Below are 17,017 nucleotides of genomic sequence, written 5' to 3'. Positions count from 1 at the left end.
TTGCTAAGAACTAACCTAAAGAGATCCATTACAATAGCTGTAACCAAAATCCTGCTTTTACACATCCAATAAGGCTGCTTTTGATTGCTGATCGATATGTTTATTAGCGTGGTTCTCAGTGGTGTACAACCGCATTGTATCACACTGACTGAATATCAGTCATCTTTTTTAGCTTTCTGACAGACATAATATTAGACATCCACTGTATCCTATGTGTCAAAGCCAGCAGGCCGAATGAATTATCTATGGCCCCCAGGATGATATTTGATTAGTATTAGAACCGTCCCGCAGGCCACAGCCGCCTGCTACTGTCTTGCATGCACCAATACTCCATCAGTGTTGGCGATAGGAATTTTCAAAATGGGGTCCCAGGGACCCCATCAAGTCATAAAAAAGGGGCCCCACAGTAAATTTTTGGGGTCACACTTTTTTGTAACCGTTTTGAAAACAAATGATAAATGTATGCATTATCCTGTTGTATCTCACATTACATATTGTGTTTTGGAAAAAGGTTACCTGATTCATTAAAAAAAAATAATACAAAAGAAAATAATTTTTTATGCAAATGTAAATGTATTCAGTTATAAACATGCATTCATTTTCTTCTTTCCTTCATGGATCTAAACTTTACCGCTGCCGGTATTTTTTTCTATATTTTTATTGTATTATTTTCAGAATGTGTTTGTTCTATTTTTGGCCAAAATAGGACAAAAGAAAACAATCTGAAGTTTTCTTTATTTTTCAGTTTTAATGCCATGATTTTAATAGTCCGGCCTGCGTGTGCAAAGATTTTCCTCCATGGGGCGCCTGAGCTAAAATGAGTTTGACACCCCTGCACTGTAGAGACTCTTATCAATAACGCTACATCTGTCGATTATTTCAGTACTCTATCAATTAGTTTGTTCAAGTAATCGGATAAAACACTTTATCGCCTCAATGCAATTATTGGGGAAACAGTCAAACTAAACAACAATTTTTCAGCACTTTTAACACGTGCACATTAATTTAAATTTGTATTAAAACTTTTTGACGCAACAGAATATGAATCAAACATTTTGTAGAATTCATTGTCACAGCCGTGTTGCAAATTTACACAATTTAGCAATTTTCTCTCTGCGCTCAACACTACACTGACTTTTTGCAAGCAAGTGTGTTTGGTTTTGGGCTCACCAGGGGGAAGTCCGTATCTTCGTTCCACACCTGTGGGGTTGGAGGGAGTCACGCAATCCATGGTGACTTCCTTTCTCAAACACGTGTCGATGTCGACGGCACTGAAGAAAGCGACAGACTGTGGAAGGTCCTGCATGCCTAACGCATGTGCAAACATACTCCTGGGGAGGTAAGGAAGAGCACTCATGACCATTGTTCATTTTGTGTTTTCATCCCAGATAGATTTTAAACAGACCGTGTAAGGAGGTTGGTGATCTGAAGTGCCAGTGCTGCTCGGTATCTGTCTTCGCTGCGGACAATGTACCGCACCTCATCGTGGATGCTAATGCAGAAGCGTCCGTCAATGTCATGTTCCTCAAAGAGCCACTTCATTGCCACCAGCATCAGATGAAGGTAATCCACTGCTGAGCTCTGGACCACCCAGTTCACTCTGCTGGTGATGAACTGACGCAACAGAACCCAGTAAGTTTAACACATAAGATCTCACAAATATGACTTTATTTAGTCCCTCCATTATTTCACTGGCTTTTTTTGTGGTTGTTGCAGCCTGAAATTCCTGAATTTGCGGCTGCGATGTTGGAGCCTAGCCCAGCTGCACTCAGGCGGAAAGCGAGGTACGCCCTGGACAAATCGCCACCTCATCGTAAGACCTCGTTATAACTAATAATAGTCATAATTAATTATAACTATAGAAAGAAACACAACCAATGGCGTTCTCATTGTCCGCTGTCTGCTCTGTGGTCAATAAGTTTAATTTGTGTTTAAAGTGTTTGTCCATCTCAAACATTCATTTATGTTTTAACACATTTACCCCCACGTGTTAGAGCCTTAGTGAACTGTTGAGTGGTCTATAGTGCACATTTTTGTTGGTAAATGAGTAGAGGTGGGAATCTTTTGGCACCTCACGATTTGATTACGATTCGATTAAAAATCGATTATTGATGCATCTTTAATTTATGTATATTGATGCAGTTTTACATTTATTTTCGTTTGACTAAACAAGCGTTTGTCACTTGCGACTTTTAAAAACAGTGTATTTGTAATAAGAAACAGTAAAATTAATTCCCATTACATTTATTAAATTAATGGAAATGTGTGCATAACTGGAACATAAGTGCCCTAAAATAAAGGAGCAGCTCGGATCTCTTGGTAAGGTGGCTCGCAGAAGTCAAATTTTAGAACTGTCTGCATTACTTTATGTACAATAAATATGCGATTTGTCCAGGGTGTACCCCGCCTTCCGCCCGAATGCAGCTGAGATAGGCTCCAGCGCCTCCCCACCGACCCCCACACCCTGCAATCCCGAAAGAGACAAGCGGTAGAAAATGGATGGATGGATATCGATTATAAAGTTAAAGTACCAATGATTGTCACACACACACACGAGGTGTGGTGAAATTTGTCGTCTGCATTTGACCCATCCCCTTGTTCACCCCCTGGGAGGTGAGGGGAGCAGTGAGCAGCAGCGGTGGCCGCGCCCAGGAATCATTTTGGTGATTTAACCCCCAATTCCAACCCTTGATGCTGAGTGCCAAGCAGGGAGGTAATGGATCCCATTTTTATAGTCTTTGGTATGACTTGGCCGGGGTTTGAACTCACAACCTACCGATCTCAGGGCGGACACTCTAACCACTAGGCCACTGAGTAGGTTGTTGACGTTTACTAATCGATTTTATGATCATCCCTGTTCGAATTGCGATGAATCTAAAAATCGATTATTACACCCACCTATATAAATGAGAGCCTATTAGAGATTATCGGTGCGCACCAACATCCGTCATGTAAAATGCTGCCTCTGTCCTACGTCAGCATTGCAAATGACAATCTGTTTGTAATTACTTTTCCCTGGATAAATAAAAATTAAATTATTAAAAGTGAATATTTTTATATTACCCAGAAGACTTGGTGCTGTAGACAGAAACAGGAAATAGGTCTGAGCTACAATTGTGTCGATGATCAATAAAGAGTTGAGATATTGTTACATGTTGCTGCTTTGTCTACACAAGAAACTGAGTTTTGATTGGACAGTTATTTAGACAGCTGATGTGCTTGTTTCAATGCCTCTGTGAGTCAAATTTGATTGGCAAAAATTAAGCTGATTGGGAAAGTGCCGACATTGGACAAAGTTGTTAATAATAATTCACTGGGATTGCTGGGATTTGTGTGAATTAGTGCGGTCGCGAATTCCTGGAGGAAATGTTTGATGCACAGGACTCAGGACCTGGTGATGGCTGGTTCCCCCAATGTTAAAGGTTATTTAAATGTAATAATCCAGTCTTGGCTCACCTCATCCTTTACTGCGAGGGGTTCCAAAGCTCTGCTAATCCTGCAGCCCAGCACAGGCGTCGCAGGGTGGGCTGAATGGGCAATGCACTCCAGTTTGTTAAACATGTCAGACTCTGTGCCTCCAGACCACAAGCGTTTGCCCACCAGGTCCCACCTTTTCCGTCGGGAACTTGCGGGTTTTAATGAGAAAATTGAACAGAGTATACACAAAAGCGGTTTTCATTTTTGTAGGAATTGAGTTATACTACATTTATTTTTCTTACTGCTGTGAAGCCAGTCTATTGATCTTCCGCAACTCCTGCAGGGATACACTTCCATCCTCCTCTCTTTCCACCTCAATTTCCAATTCGTTGACCAGCCACTCAGCTTCCTCTGCTAGTTGGTATCTGACAAAGAAACGCATGCAGCACATTGCTCAAGTTGCACAAACTGTCCAATAATTTAAATAGTTTTGTGTACCTTCGTAAACCCTTTGTTAAAGCATACATCTGTCTGGCCTTACTGGCAGCTTCCGTCTGACTAAGTCGATGGTTGAACTGCATCAGCAGCCTTTCGGCAAAGGGCTGTCCTGCTCCGTAGATGCGGCCATAGTTAAACACTTTGGCGTGCTCTCTGCTGATGCCCACAGTGTCGGCGGTGCGGCTGTGCAGGTCAGTGCCCTGGCTCTTCTTTCCTTGAAGGGTCATCCAGCCAAACGCTGTACACCCTGAACGCCACACACACGTTAGTCAGACTGGAATTGACGTACTTGGAGAGGGAGTGAAGGTTCGCATGTAAGTTTGAATATTGTCTCAGCTGTCTTAGACTTAGACTTCCTTTTTATTGTCATTCAAATTTGAACTTTACAGCACAGATAAGAACAAAATTTCGTTACATAAGCTCATGGTAGTGCAGAATAAAAAAAGCAATATGGTGCATATATAATTAAATAAATATATAAATATATAAATATATATATATAAAATAAATATATATATATATAAATAAATAGATAAATAGATTACCGGTACTGTACAGATAAATATATTGCACTTTTTCACATGCGTCCACGTTTATGGATGCATGTTATATTGTCTTTTTTCTCCGCTTTTATGTTCTCCCTCACCGTCCAAAACATGCATGACGGGTCCACCGGTGTCTTTAAAGTGGTCGTAATAGTTTTCAATATGTGCCCTGGGTGTAGCCCCACATTTCACCCCATCAGTTGGGATCAACGTTCCCTCTAAGGTGCGTGCCTGCGCAATTGCGCACTGCTCAAGCGTCCTCTGCGCACAGCAAATATATGCCGCGCACCAAATCAAATCCCATCTGAATTCTAAACAAAATAAACACATTTATTCTGTATAATTTTGCAATGCAACTCTGAGTGACAGTGACAACAAGCGGCCCTAATGGTGTTTGTCAACACCGTTCAATTGAACACCGTTCAATTATTGTAACGTCTATCGAGATACTTCGAGGACAGGAATTATATCGATCACTTTATTGAGCAAAACTGTTTATATTAGGCCATAACCACACCAAAAACATGAGTAAAAAACTTCTATCTCGAAAAACTAGTCATTTTCTGCCGTACAAACCAGGCCAAAACCAACTTGTCATCTGTCACCAACACTGATGCGTTTATGGCCACACAAAAAGTCGGACAACTCAAACACCACACAAAGTTACACTATGACTCCTTAGACATACGTGTGCTTATTCTACTGTCATTTATTATTAATCTTAATTTATTTATATTAATCATGGAATGCTTTTACTAGAGAAAGTTACAGGAATGCACACTTTATCCTATGCTTACATTTCATTGTGCAACATGAGAATGTTTAAGGGGAACTAAATGTGATCTCTGAAAGGGGTACAAATGATTTCCAAAGCAGGACCCCCACCCAGACATATTGTACAATACTAATCCATAGCTTATGAAAAACAAGATTTCTTTTATTTTCAAGTGGGCCAAATCACTAATATTACAAAATAATCTCATGAAAATGACTTCTCTCATTTGAGTGTTATTATAAAAGATTGGTTTGAGACAGGTGTGCTGCTGGTATTGCCACGTGTGATGTTGCTCACATGTGCTCCACTGAATGCTCAGGGAGTTTTTGTGTTTGCTCAGACACATGAACATTTAGAGGGAACATTGGTTGGGATAGACTCCAGCTTCCCTATGACAAATCTCACCATGCATGCCACTACTGGCCTCTCCGAGCACAGCTGCAATCCACAACTCTTGAGAATCCACGTCTGCTCCAACAAGATGGTAGCCAGGTGGCGTTTGCACCATTGCCTTGAGCTCACTGCCCACTCTGTCCCTCTGAAAACACGGAACATAGTCCGTCTTACAAAACAAAGCTTATGAATTGACTTACATTATGTATTCTGCGTGTCTTACACGTGCATTACTGGCAGTCAGCCACGTCGGCTCCACAGCACGCCTTGTTACCGTTCCAGCGGTGACAACCCGAGGTAATATAGCGCCGTACTGCCCCTCTTCATCAAAATCTTTGTGCCTTGAATATCATAGAAGGCATTTTTTTTCCCATTCACTTTTTCAGTTATTTAAGATCGCATACAGCATACGCACCTGCTCACAAAACGAGGAAGCTCTGCCTTCCGCAGCCACAGCACCATCTGGGAGCTACGACAAAAGTCACACTTCATTGATCTTTTAAACTCTTGCGTGTCGATTTTTTTAAAGCTTTTCCAGCACCATACAGTTCAGGCGAAAGATATTCTCTTAAAAATACAATTAGATTTTCGGATTCAGCAACGCATAAATAAATCAGACTTAACTAGAATTAACAGAAGTTAAACATTTCGTATCTGTCTTTGACCATTTGAAAAGTATCAGACTACTTGATGCGTCAATGAAGATGACAAAAAGACAGCGGGTACCAATGAATGAAAATAAAAAATTTTATGTGCACCTTTATCTGCACGGATAATTCATAGATGACCTTATTATATTAAAATAAAGGGCTTAAAATTCTAACAGTGTTGTATACATTTGAAACACCATTTGAAGGCACCACCCGTTCATAAACACATCATAATAGGACTGTCTGAATGCAGCTTGTCATTACAACTCTTTAATGGGACTGTCTGAATGCAACTTGTCATTGCAACTCTGCTTCTTAGCACACCTCATAAGCTTAGCTTTGTCTAAACAAGACCTGGGTAAATTAAGGCCCGGGGGCTTTTCAATCTCGCCCGCCTGACATTCCCAAATAATTTTTTGCAATATTTAAGATGGAAACTGTAGCTGCCATTATGATGTGCAGTGATGTTTTCAAATTACCGTAAGTCTTGAACTATACAAAGTATTTCAATGGTTGCAATCTGCACTTTTGCATGATATATTAGTTACTATGGTAATCTAAGTCACAGCAGCTCAGACGAGGCACCAAGCAGTGTGGGTGGGGAGCGTTTCCACAGAGTGTTTCCAGAGCGGCCAGCCTGAAATGTGGGTGACAGGGACAGACGCGGAAGGAGATTTTTAGAACAAAGTTCTAAAGCTTAGTGATATATCCGATTGTGGGTGTTTTTTGTTTTGTTTTTTTTACCTTTTAGTGTTCATATTTCGCTGTTTGTTGCATTTTTGTTGCGTTTCGCTTGATTATAAAATATGTCAATCGAGAGGGGGTGTGACGTTCACATGTTGTCAGTATTCCGTGTTTTATCGTTCCTAGTTAATATCGTAAATCCCAAATTCTTTATTTTCATGTACATTCTGGGTGTCTCATTCAGTAAAAACATTTTTTAATTCCATTCCGTTTTTTAAGGCGGTCTGTCTTAACGTTTTTTAGCATTCAATCAGACATTATTGTGAGGTTTTGTATTAATGTTCCTAAAAATCAGATATACCAGCCCCCAGATAAATTTTTTCTCTAAATTTGGCCCCCAAGTCAAAATAATTGCCCAGGCCTGGTCTAAACTGTTCTATATGTAGCAAGCATTAAAAAAGTGACAAATCTAGCGACACTTTTTGGTCTTTTTGGACACTTAACACTTCAACGGGTAGCAGATCCTGAGTCTGATGTGATCATATAGTTAGAAATGATACACACCTTATACGTTTATGAGCATTCCTCCAGAAGGACATCATTTTGTTGATCTCTAAGGCACGTGTGGCGTTGGTTCCTCCCCTCCCTGCCCTCAGAGTACCATCCTCCATCTTAGGCAGGAAGTCTTTGGAAAAAGGACTGCCAACGTTATTTTGATTGCCATCCTGAAAGACGTGCATTTCCCATGAGTGCTTTACGCGATGCTGGTTCTTGGAGTTACTCTCGCTGAAACATTACCTTATGTGGTAATTTGAAAAACCAACACCCGGGTATATCGACATCGTTGTAGGGTCCATTTCCTTGGTGATGAGGGCAGTGACTCCCTTCTGGGACATAACCAGAACGACGGCCACCTTGTTGTTTCTGCAACAAGAAATATAACTTTTTATTGGGTAATGTTTTGTGATGCATCACATGTTTACAGTTGCACAATTCAACATGTCCGAAAAGGAATATGAAAAAGCATAGCTCATTTAGTCCTACCCTTCAGAAACAACTGAGTTTGTTCACTTCCTGGGTTTAAAATATGCTTGGTTGGTAAAGTTAATTAAAATGATCACTTCTGTACATACAGTACATTTAGACAACACATAGGGCCTAATCTACTAAAGGTTTGTGTGTATTAAAACAAGTGCAAACTTGATAGTGCACACAAAGCTGAGCTACTAAGCTCATGCGCAGAGTATTGCGTCTCTTAAATTATAGAAATAGATAGATGGCACATCCCTAGTATTAAACGATACAATTCAAAACATACGCAGAGATGATAGTAACACATATATATATTGTTGTTATTAATAAGAAACATGTATCACAAAAGACACCAAAATAGCATGGAACTTATTGCATGCCTCATATGCCGCTCCATTCGCTCCATGTTCATCTGTCAATCTTTCCAAAGATCCATACTCCTCCACCTGATAATGAGTTAAACAAAAATCTCCATCATTGTGCTTGTATGGTGTGCAACATTGGTAAACACAAACATGTGACTACATATGATGACGTCAGAGTATCATATAGAATAATGTGTTAGTCACATTGCATCAAGTTGTACCTTTTCCCAAACTGTGCTGTCTGTCCACAGGAGATCACCTGATGGTGTGTACTCATATTTAGGCTGTTCCTTGCTGTTCTGCTCGCAGTACTCTCTATAAACACGCTCAATCTCTCTGAGGAGCATTAAATGCTTCAACACAACAAACTAAGCTTCATCAGCTATCAATCAGACTCTACCTGTGAGGGCAAGCTGGTGCTATATTTCCCTCCTGGGGATTCAAGTTATCCCTGCGTCCGGGTACAAGATACCCCCAGCCATGTTTCTCCATGTAATGCAAGGGAAAGCCATCCCATGTCAGACCCATCAGCTTAGGAGTTACTCTCATTTGAAGACTGATAAGACCAGCTCCAGGGGACCAGCCGTCCGCAGACATCTTCTCACACAGCTTACGGTACCACCTGACGGTGCAGCCAAGAGAGGACACGATGAGGAACAGCAGAAAGAACACAGGTTTGGTCTTAAGTGTCGTTTCGAAATCGGACCCAGGATGTCCAGGCAGGTGTTGTTTTCTTTTGGGAAGTCGACTGACTGTTTCCTTCAGTTTTTCAACAGCTGACCTGCTAGGGCAACCTGCTGCCACGTCCTTTTCAGATGGTGGACCTTCATCTTGTAGCAGAAAACATGCCATCTAAAATGAATGCCACTATACATTGGTTGTCCATACTTTTAAGGGTTTACCTTCCATCCAGTCTGGAAGTGGAGTAGCAGTTTGGGATTGTGCTGCTTTAATGGCCTGTTTCTTCTTGCTCGCCGGCGCCTTTTTCAGCTTAAACTCCTGCACGTCCCACTCAAGGTCCCAAAGCCAAGGGTCATCTTTAAATCTAGGGTCAATGACATCAAATACACAACATATGAAGTTGTTCATCTATACAACTGCCCTGACACCTGGAAAGATGTTTGACACAAGTGTGTTTGTAAAGCATTTGTGAGGTTAAATATAAATTATGTTAGACAAGAAGCCTGGCTCGTCTTCTAGTAGTTCCAAAAACTACTAAGGACTAGAAGCATTTAACTCATTCAACTGATCGTCAACCATGAGCAAAATCTTCGACTATGAAAATCTTTAATCGAAGACAGCCCTAATCACAAAATATTAAATGGTGTATAAATGATACAAAACGGGTTATAAAAACTCCCAATTAGGCTGCTAACATTGCCTCATTTCCGGTTTTATTATTTTGTGAAATCTATTATGAATCTACTTGCAAATTGTCTGTAAAACACTGGTTACTTTCTGTTGTAACATGGTATTATTTACACTTTGTAATGAACACATTATCTTCTATTTTTTGACTACATTACATTAATTTGGGGTGATACTACAAATTTGTAGTATGCAAAATTGCTGATACTGATATGTCAAATCTTTAAGATCATTGAATGATTCAATTTTCATTAAGAAAAACACAGGATGGCGTTGTAACAATATCAAAAAATTATTTAATGTATATCCTTGTTCCTTCTTATTGCATTCAATATTTTTTGCAAAATAAATTCAATAGTAAGGACAAAAAATACTATTGGCTCTGATGGTTTTGCCCCTTAAAACCTTCCTGTGACCAGGGACTTATTTTGTTGAGTTTATGAACCATAACAAAAATGATTTTGTGGTAGTAAATAAATATCCATCAAATAACTGTAGTATCGATTATATACTTGGTATCACTACTGCCGATTTTTGTGTCAATCCGCCCAACTCTCTTTGTATTCAAGATCTATTGCTTAGCGGTTAACATTGATTCTTGTATGCTCTTATGAAGTGTATTGTAGCATGTTTAGCTATTCCTTGTCCTCCAGTGATAATGCAACTTGTAAAAAAAATTAATTTATTTGCGGCCATGGAAGCGAGGATCGGTGACTAGCAAGGACTCAACATTGCTTTGCGCGGCTGTCAAATTAGCGTGACACAGCTAGAACAAGATGCATTATCATGATACTGAATGACGGTAGTGATAACATTTCTATCGTCTGCCAAATGTATATCATTTATATCATGTAACCCTAATCACACTATGTTTGAAGCATAGAATTGTCCAAGATGTCTCAGTAACATGAAGAAGGTCTTATACTTGTGTCCAAAGGTGTAGTCACTCATAAGGTATTTTTTGTGTCCCAAGTGCAGTACTGTTCTACCTAATACACCATGTCTTCCTTTAAGGCCTGCAGAAAGCCATTCAAATTAAATACCTTAGCTCATTTTACCTGTATTAATTTGTACCCTTTCTCAGACATCCCCCATTAGCGCAAGTCTACAGCAACCTGTTGTATAAATTTTGATTTTAGGTCCTAATAAAGGCTCTTTTCCCTCACCTCTCTTCCTCCAGGAGCTGGCATGCGTCATCAGCCAGAGTCATGAGTGACTTTTTCATCTCTCTCTGGAGCTCTTCATAAATGTCTTGGGAATCCTCCAGATATCTGCCCCAGTTTTGATTGACAGGAAGGTAGCTCACGCCCATCTCCAGCATGCCAGCGAATGTCACCGGGTGGGGACATCTTGGCAAAGATACATCAGTAAGTCAGCATTATCCTCTAGCGACAGTGACACACTATACTATTTAAATATTTCAAACAATAGTGAGAGAGTGTTCTTACCTTTCAATGAAGAGGGGTAGCTGTTCTATGAAGACTTCATGCGTGGCTTGAACATCCAGGGCGCAGTACTGCATTAGCTCCTGCAGGGGATAGCAGAGACAACGTTATGGTCTATGGTTTTAACTTCCAACAAATGCTGACAAATGGGTGAATAAACCGTTTTGAAATCATGCATCCAATGAAAAACGGTGACAATAAAGCAAATATTCAAGTGTAGTTGTAGAATTTAAAAGGTTTTGGTGACAAAAATATCTAAAATATGCAACTGCAGTTAAAAAAAACTGAACTATATGATTTGCCTGAGAAGCTGGACAGGACAAAACAAAAAAACTGAATGCAGTAAGGAAAATAATAAATTGGTGTGTTCATTTTGTATTTGGACTTCTGTTGGCCACATAAAATTACCTGACAGGCTAAATGTGACCAGCTGGCCAATAGTTAAGGGCTACAACAGTAATTTGATAAATTCAATTAGAAAAAATCTTAAATTAAAGCAACAGAACGTAAATTGATCGTTTAATGCAACCAATACAAATAATATACCGGTAATCCGGTCCACATGGCGTGCACAGGATTTTAAATATGGGGACAGAGTTTCCGCAGAGCCGCTGCAAAAGAGTGCACAGGTGGTGCGTGGGTGACATGATCTGTGTGGCGGCGTACATAATTTTGTGGGATTTTTTTTTTACATTTTTTTATTCATGCACACATGTTAAAAGTATAATTTCAATGTTGATCATGCCCATCTATTAGAAAAAAGAATGAAGGTTAAGAAAAGCAGAAAAATCATTTAAAAATACCTAAAATACGTCGAGGCTGTAAAGTGAATTTTATCAGATTACCGGTAATAGGACAAATTCATTAATAAATTACTCAATTATTAATATAATCAATAACTACAGCCCTACTTGGGTTTGACATCCGTGCTTTAATATAATATGAACTCAGGTGTTCAATGATATATAGTGAACCTCATACCTGGAAGTTGTTCCTGACATCCATCATGGTGCCTTTTACAAAGGTCTCCCTTGCTTCTTTCTGCAGTGGTGGCCCTCCCACATACAGAGCATGGACATCAGCTAAGTTGTTAATACTGCTAATATTCACCCAGTCCCAATAGCCAATCTGTGAACAAAAACACTTGTGAAAACGCTCGTCATTAAGCTAAAAATATCATGACTAAAAATATGCAAACCTTTGGGCCATCTTTTTTCTGTCCCACTTTCTTCAAGTGTTGGCTGACCTCCTGGAGGCCCTTTCTCTTGCCCAGCTTGTTGGCCATCCACAGTGTGCGTTGGAAGCCAGTCAGGCCTGAGATAGCCATGTGCAGACTCATAGTGTCTATGAAGCGCACCTTAGAGCCCTTGAGACAAGAACAAATTTGGATGTGAGTTACAAGTCAAACACAGGTGTGCTGCACTGCAACAGGGAATATCATAAAAACACACAAAACAAAACCTGCAGTGATTGCAATTAGGGATGTCCTTATACCGATAATGGGGCCGGTATTTCCATTTTTTAACTGAGCGTTGATCCACTGATGAGCTGCCGAGCTCATACTATCTTTACCACAGCTGTGTTTACACATGGCTCAAGGTTGTACACATTTCCATATTCCTTGTTACACACATGCAGGAAGTGTAAGAATTGCAGGAGGGTGTGTCTTGCCAGAACACCGGGTCTAGCTGCAGCATCCACAGTGTGAACCCGCTTCAAAGATACCAATTCTCACCACCATGGCGGTAAATAAATTAAGTTTCTGAAAAGTATTATTATCACTGGAGGACTAGAGGAAAAGGAATGGCTAAGCATGCTACACACACACACTACAAGCAGGATGACACAAGAAGCTAACCGCTAAGGCTTCAATGTAAAGTTGGGGTGATCGATCCAGATGCTGATACTATCGATACCTAGGAGTAGGAGTGTTTTCATGCATATTTGTACGTGCTATCGTAATGTAATCAAGCTAGCGTCGTTAGCATTAGCTAATATGCTGACACAATTACGCGTGTCTGTGTTAGTATTATTAACTTACAATGGCATTCTTTTTGTATAGTTCAAATTCCTCAGTAAATTCACCAAAACGTCACCATGGAGTTATTGAGTCTGTTTAGTGGATTGGAGAGCTAGCTTCCGCAGCTCGTGGGTCCATGACGATGACTTTTGTTTTGTTTGATCATCTGTTTTACTGCCGTGTTACAGACACAGTTTGGAAACAATTAAGGTATAAACATTCACAAAATCTTTGTGAAAAAAAAACTCATTTTACAACGAATATATCTGCAGCTTATTGTCCGATGCAGCTTATAGAGAACTATTTTTTTCTCCTAAAATTTAAGCGGGTGCGGCTTATAACCCAGTGCGCTCCATAGTCCGGGAAAATGATAGATCGATATTTTTTTCCCTTATATTTACAAAATCGTTTTTGGGTTTTTCTTGGTATTGTTTACAAAGCCAGGGAGTAAATGTTTTGGTTTCGTTACTGTGCACTAGCCACTTTATTTTGTTAAAGGGGAACATTATCACCAGACCTATGTAAGCGTCAATATATACCTTGATGTTGCAGAAAAAAGACCATATATTTTTTAAACCGATTTCCGAACTCTAAATGGGTGAATTTTGGCGAATTAAACGCCTTTCTAATATTCGCTCTCGGAGCGATGACGTCACAACGGGAAGCAATCCGCCATTTTCTCAAACACCGAGTCAAATCAGCTATGTTATTTTCCGTTTTTTCGACTGTTTTCCGTACCTTGGAGACATCATGCCTCGTCGGTGTGTTGTCGGAGGGTGTAACAACACGAACAGGGACGGATTCAAGTTGCACCAGTGGCCCAAATATGCGAAAGTGGCAAGAAATTGGACGTTTGTTCCGCACACTTTACCGACGAAAGCTATGCTACGACAGAAATGGCAAGAATGTGTGGATATCCTGCGACACTCAAAGCAGATGCATTTCCAACGATAAAGTCAAAGAAATCTGCCGCCAGACCCCCATTGAATCTGCCGGAGTGTGTGAGCAATTCAGGGAGACAAAGGACCTCGGTAGCACGACAAGCAATGGCGGCAGTTTGTTCACTCAGACGAGCGAGCTAAACCCCCTGGATGTCTTGGCTCACACCGTCCCTTATGCCACCGAAGATGATCAAGAGAAGAATATCGACCCTAGCTTCCCTGGCCTGCTGACATCAACTCCAAAACTGGACAGATCAGCTTTCAGGAAAAGAGCGCGGATGAGGGTATGTCTACAGAATATATTAATTGATGAAAATTGGGCTGTCTGCACTCTCAAAGTGCATGTTGTTGCCAAATGTATTGCATATGCTGTAAACCTAGTTCATAGTTGTTAGTTTCCTTTAATGCCAAACAAACACATATCAATTGTTGGTTAGAAGGCGATCGCCGAATTCGTCCTCGCTTTCTCCCGTGTCGCTGACTGTCGTGTCGTTTTCGCTTGCATACGGTTCAAACCGATATGGCTCAATAGCTTCAGTTTCTTCTTCAATTTCGTTTTCGCTACCTGCCTCCACACTACAACCATCCGTTTCAATACATTCGTAATCTGTTGAATCGCTTAAGCCGCTGAAATCCGAGTCTGAATCCGAGCTAATGTCGCTATAGCTTGCTGTTCTATGCGCCATGTTTGTTTGTATTGGCATCACTATGTGACGTCACAGGAAAATGGACGGGTGGTTTAAATCAGGCACTTTGAAGCTTTTTTTAGGGATATTGCGTGATGGGTAAAATTTTGAAAAAAACTTCGAAAAATATAATAAGCCACTGGGAACTGATTTTTAACGGTTTTAACTATTCTGAAATTGTGATAATGTTCCCCTTTAAAATACATTGTTTGTAGCATTCAATACCACAAATGTATTACATCAACTGATTTACAACAATATTAGCAACTTCTAAAAGTAATAAGATAATTTCATAAAAATGTGTTATTGTGTTTTACTTGCTATAAAACATCAGTTCATTTATCTATTGTCAAAGTATCGGATCAGGACTCAGGAGGCCAAAATTGTTGATAGGGACATCCCAAATTGCGATACCACGTCCCCAAACACTCACCTTCAACAAGTATTGCTCCTTTATGTAAGATCGGTCAAAACTGACATTATGTCCCACTATGAGACGCTCCTTCCACTGACCCCCTGGAGGACGGACTGAGTTCATCGGCGTCTCCAATGGGATGAGATCAGCCAGGGTCAGATGGTTTGACCAGGAGTAGCGCTCTTCAATCAGACGTTTGCTGCACCAGGAGTACCTTGCAACGAACACATTATTTTACTACCAATGATGACAACTTATTAACAGTGACACAAACAGTACAGGCCAAAAGTTTGGACAAACCTTCTCATTCAATGCATTTTCTTTATTTCCATGACTATTTACATAGTAGATTGTCACTGAAGGCATCGTGTGGAGTTATGTACTTAACAAAAAAAGGTGAAATAATTGAAAACATGTTTTATATTCTAGTTTCTTCAAAATAGCCACCCTTTGCTCTTATTACTGCTTTGCACACTCTTGGCATTCTCTCAATGAGCTTCAAGAGGTAGTCACCTGAAATGGTTTTACCTTCACAGGTGTCATAGTTTTGATGCCTTCAGTGACAATCTACAATGTAAATAGTCATGAGAAAAAAAAATCGCATTGAAATAAGAAGGTGTGTCCAAACTTTGGGCCTGTACTGTACATCCTTTCTCACCAGTTAGTAGGAGACAAAGCAACCGCTAGTGTGGGACACTGTCCCTCTGTCATGCAGACCTCCACGTCAAACACAAGTGCAGTCTCGTCCGGGAAATCGACCCTGTCACTCTCTCCTTTGGGCCCGTAGCGTGTCCAACCGACCTGAAATGTCCACTCCTGAGGCATGGGAGGAAGCTCTGCTTGCTGCAGCTCGGTGGCGGCTTCGAGGTAGGGAAGCGTTTGCTTCTGGGCCAAAGTGCGAAAATGCTCGTCGATATTGCGGCCGTACATTTTGGAAAGTTTTAGCTCCACGTCCGGTAACAGTGAGGTTTCCTTCCCCCACAGCTGATGCTTCTGCAAGTGCCTCACACTGCGGTCCACAGCCTCCTCCCGATACTCCGGCTGCAGACCCCGAAATATCTGCTCGTGGAGAGTTCTGGACAGCATCTGAATGTTAAGGGGGTTCCGCCGAGTCTCTGTGGCGTCCTCGCCCTGCAGAGAGTGGAGCTTTGTGGAGCAGAAGGTGCGAATCCATTGCCTTTTGATGGAGATGAGAGACCTCGGCAGGGGACAGCGAATCGCCTGCAGCATCACCCCCTTGATGCAATTCTAACTGAAGTCACTGAAAAAAACAACACCGGCACATTAATTCATATCACTTGGGGTCATACAAGTGTGATCATCATTGCAGTAATACTTCATCTAAAAACAAAAAACACACCAAACATATACGTGACATACATAGCCTTATATTATCATGATACATAATAACATTAAACTTAGTTAAATCAGTTAGAGAAAGTATCAGCAGTGTGTTGTGTTTTTTAACCAACTTACCTCAGTCAAATCATGATGGCTTTAGCATTGCTAACTGCTAACTCGGTTGTTGTTTTGACTTCGATAAGAAGGAACTTACTTATTTAAGACAGCTCACTGCTATATTCGCAATATTTTCCGACACAACTATGAGAGAAACATATCAAATTTGTTTAGACATACAGTCGAAAATATTGACCAAAACTCCCAAAACAATGCCTCAGCGTGGTTGTCCGAACAGGTCTTAGCGACAACTAGCGGCCTGGATGACCGCCTAATTTCCACAAAAAGCAGGAAGGAGTGTACAGTATATTGGCGCCTCTTAAAA

General features: G+C 40.6%; 1 protein-coding gene across 1 annotated transcript in view; it reads right to left on the bottom strand.

Moving 5' to 3' along the window:
- Positions 1–17,017, bottom strand: part of polg (polymerase (DNA directed), gamma) — a 17,665-nt gene extending 648 nt beyond the window's left edge. Inside the window, exons 1-22 of the mRNA XM_061969950.2 lie at positions 16,711–17,017; positions 15,893–16,495; positions 15,253–15,448; positions 12,371–12,538; positions 12,154–12,300; positions 11,176–11,255; positions 10,894–11,076; positions 9,262–9,404; positions 9,066–9,189; positions 8,760–8,981; positions 8,581–8,695; positions 8,375–8,440; positions 7,761–7,886; positions 7,527–7,687; positions 6,044–6,097; positions 5,852–5,969; positions 5,641–5,773; positions 3,916–4,162; positions 3,720–3,842; positions 3,457–3,625; positions 1,406–1,614; positions 1,171–1,331 (exon numbers count right to left, since the gene is read on the bottom strand). Of these exons, the coding sequence (XP_061825934.1) occupies positions 1,171–1,331; positions 1,406–1,614; positions 3,457–3,625; positions 3,720–3,842; positions 3,916–4,162; positions 5,641–5,773; positions 5,852–5,969; positions 6,044–6,097; positions 7,527–7,687; positions 7,761–7,886; positions 8,375–8,440; positions 8,581–8,695; positions 8,760–8,981; positions 9,066–9,189; positions 9,262–9,404; positions 10,894–11,076; positions 11,176–11,255; positions 12,154–12,300; positions 12,371–12,538; positions 15,253–15,448; positions 15,893–16,464 (3,517 nt within the window). The 5' untranslated portion in view covers positions 16,465–16,495; positions 16,711–17,017. The remainder of the gene's footprint in view (positions 1–1,170; positions 1,332–1,405; positions 1,615–3,456; positions 3,626–3,719; positions 3,843–3,915; positions 4,163–5,640; positions 5,774–5,851; positions 5,970–6,043; positions 6,098–7,526; positions 7,688–7,760; positions 7,887–8,374; positions 8,441–8,580; positions 8,696–8,759; positions 8,982–9,065; positions 9,190–9,261; positions 9,405–10,893; positions 11,077–11,175; positions 11,256–12,153; positions 12,301–12,370; positions 12,539–15,252; positions 15,449–15,892; positions 16,496–16,710) is intronic.

Source organism: Nerophis lumbriciformis, linkage group LG10 (assembly GCF_033978685.3).
Source record: "Nerophis lumbriciformis linkage group LG10, RoL_Nlum_v2.1, whole genome shotgun sequence".
Lineage (NCBI taxonomy): Eukaryota > Metazoa > Chordata > Actinopteri > Syngnathiformes > Syngnathidae > Nerophis > Nerophis lumbriciformis.
The sequence above is the reverse complement of the archived record's forward strand: the minus strand, read 5'-3'. Positions and strand labels throughout refer to the sequence as shown.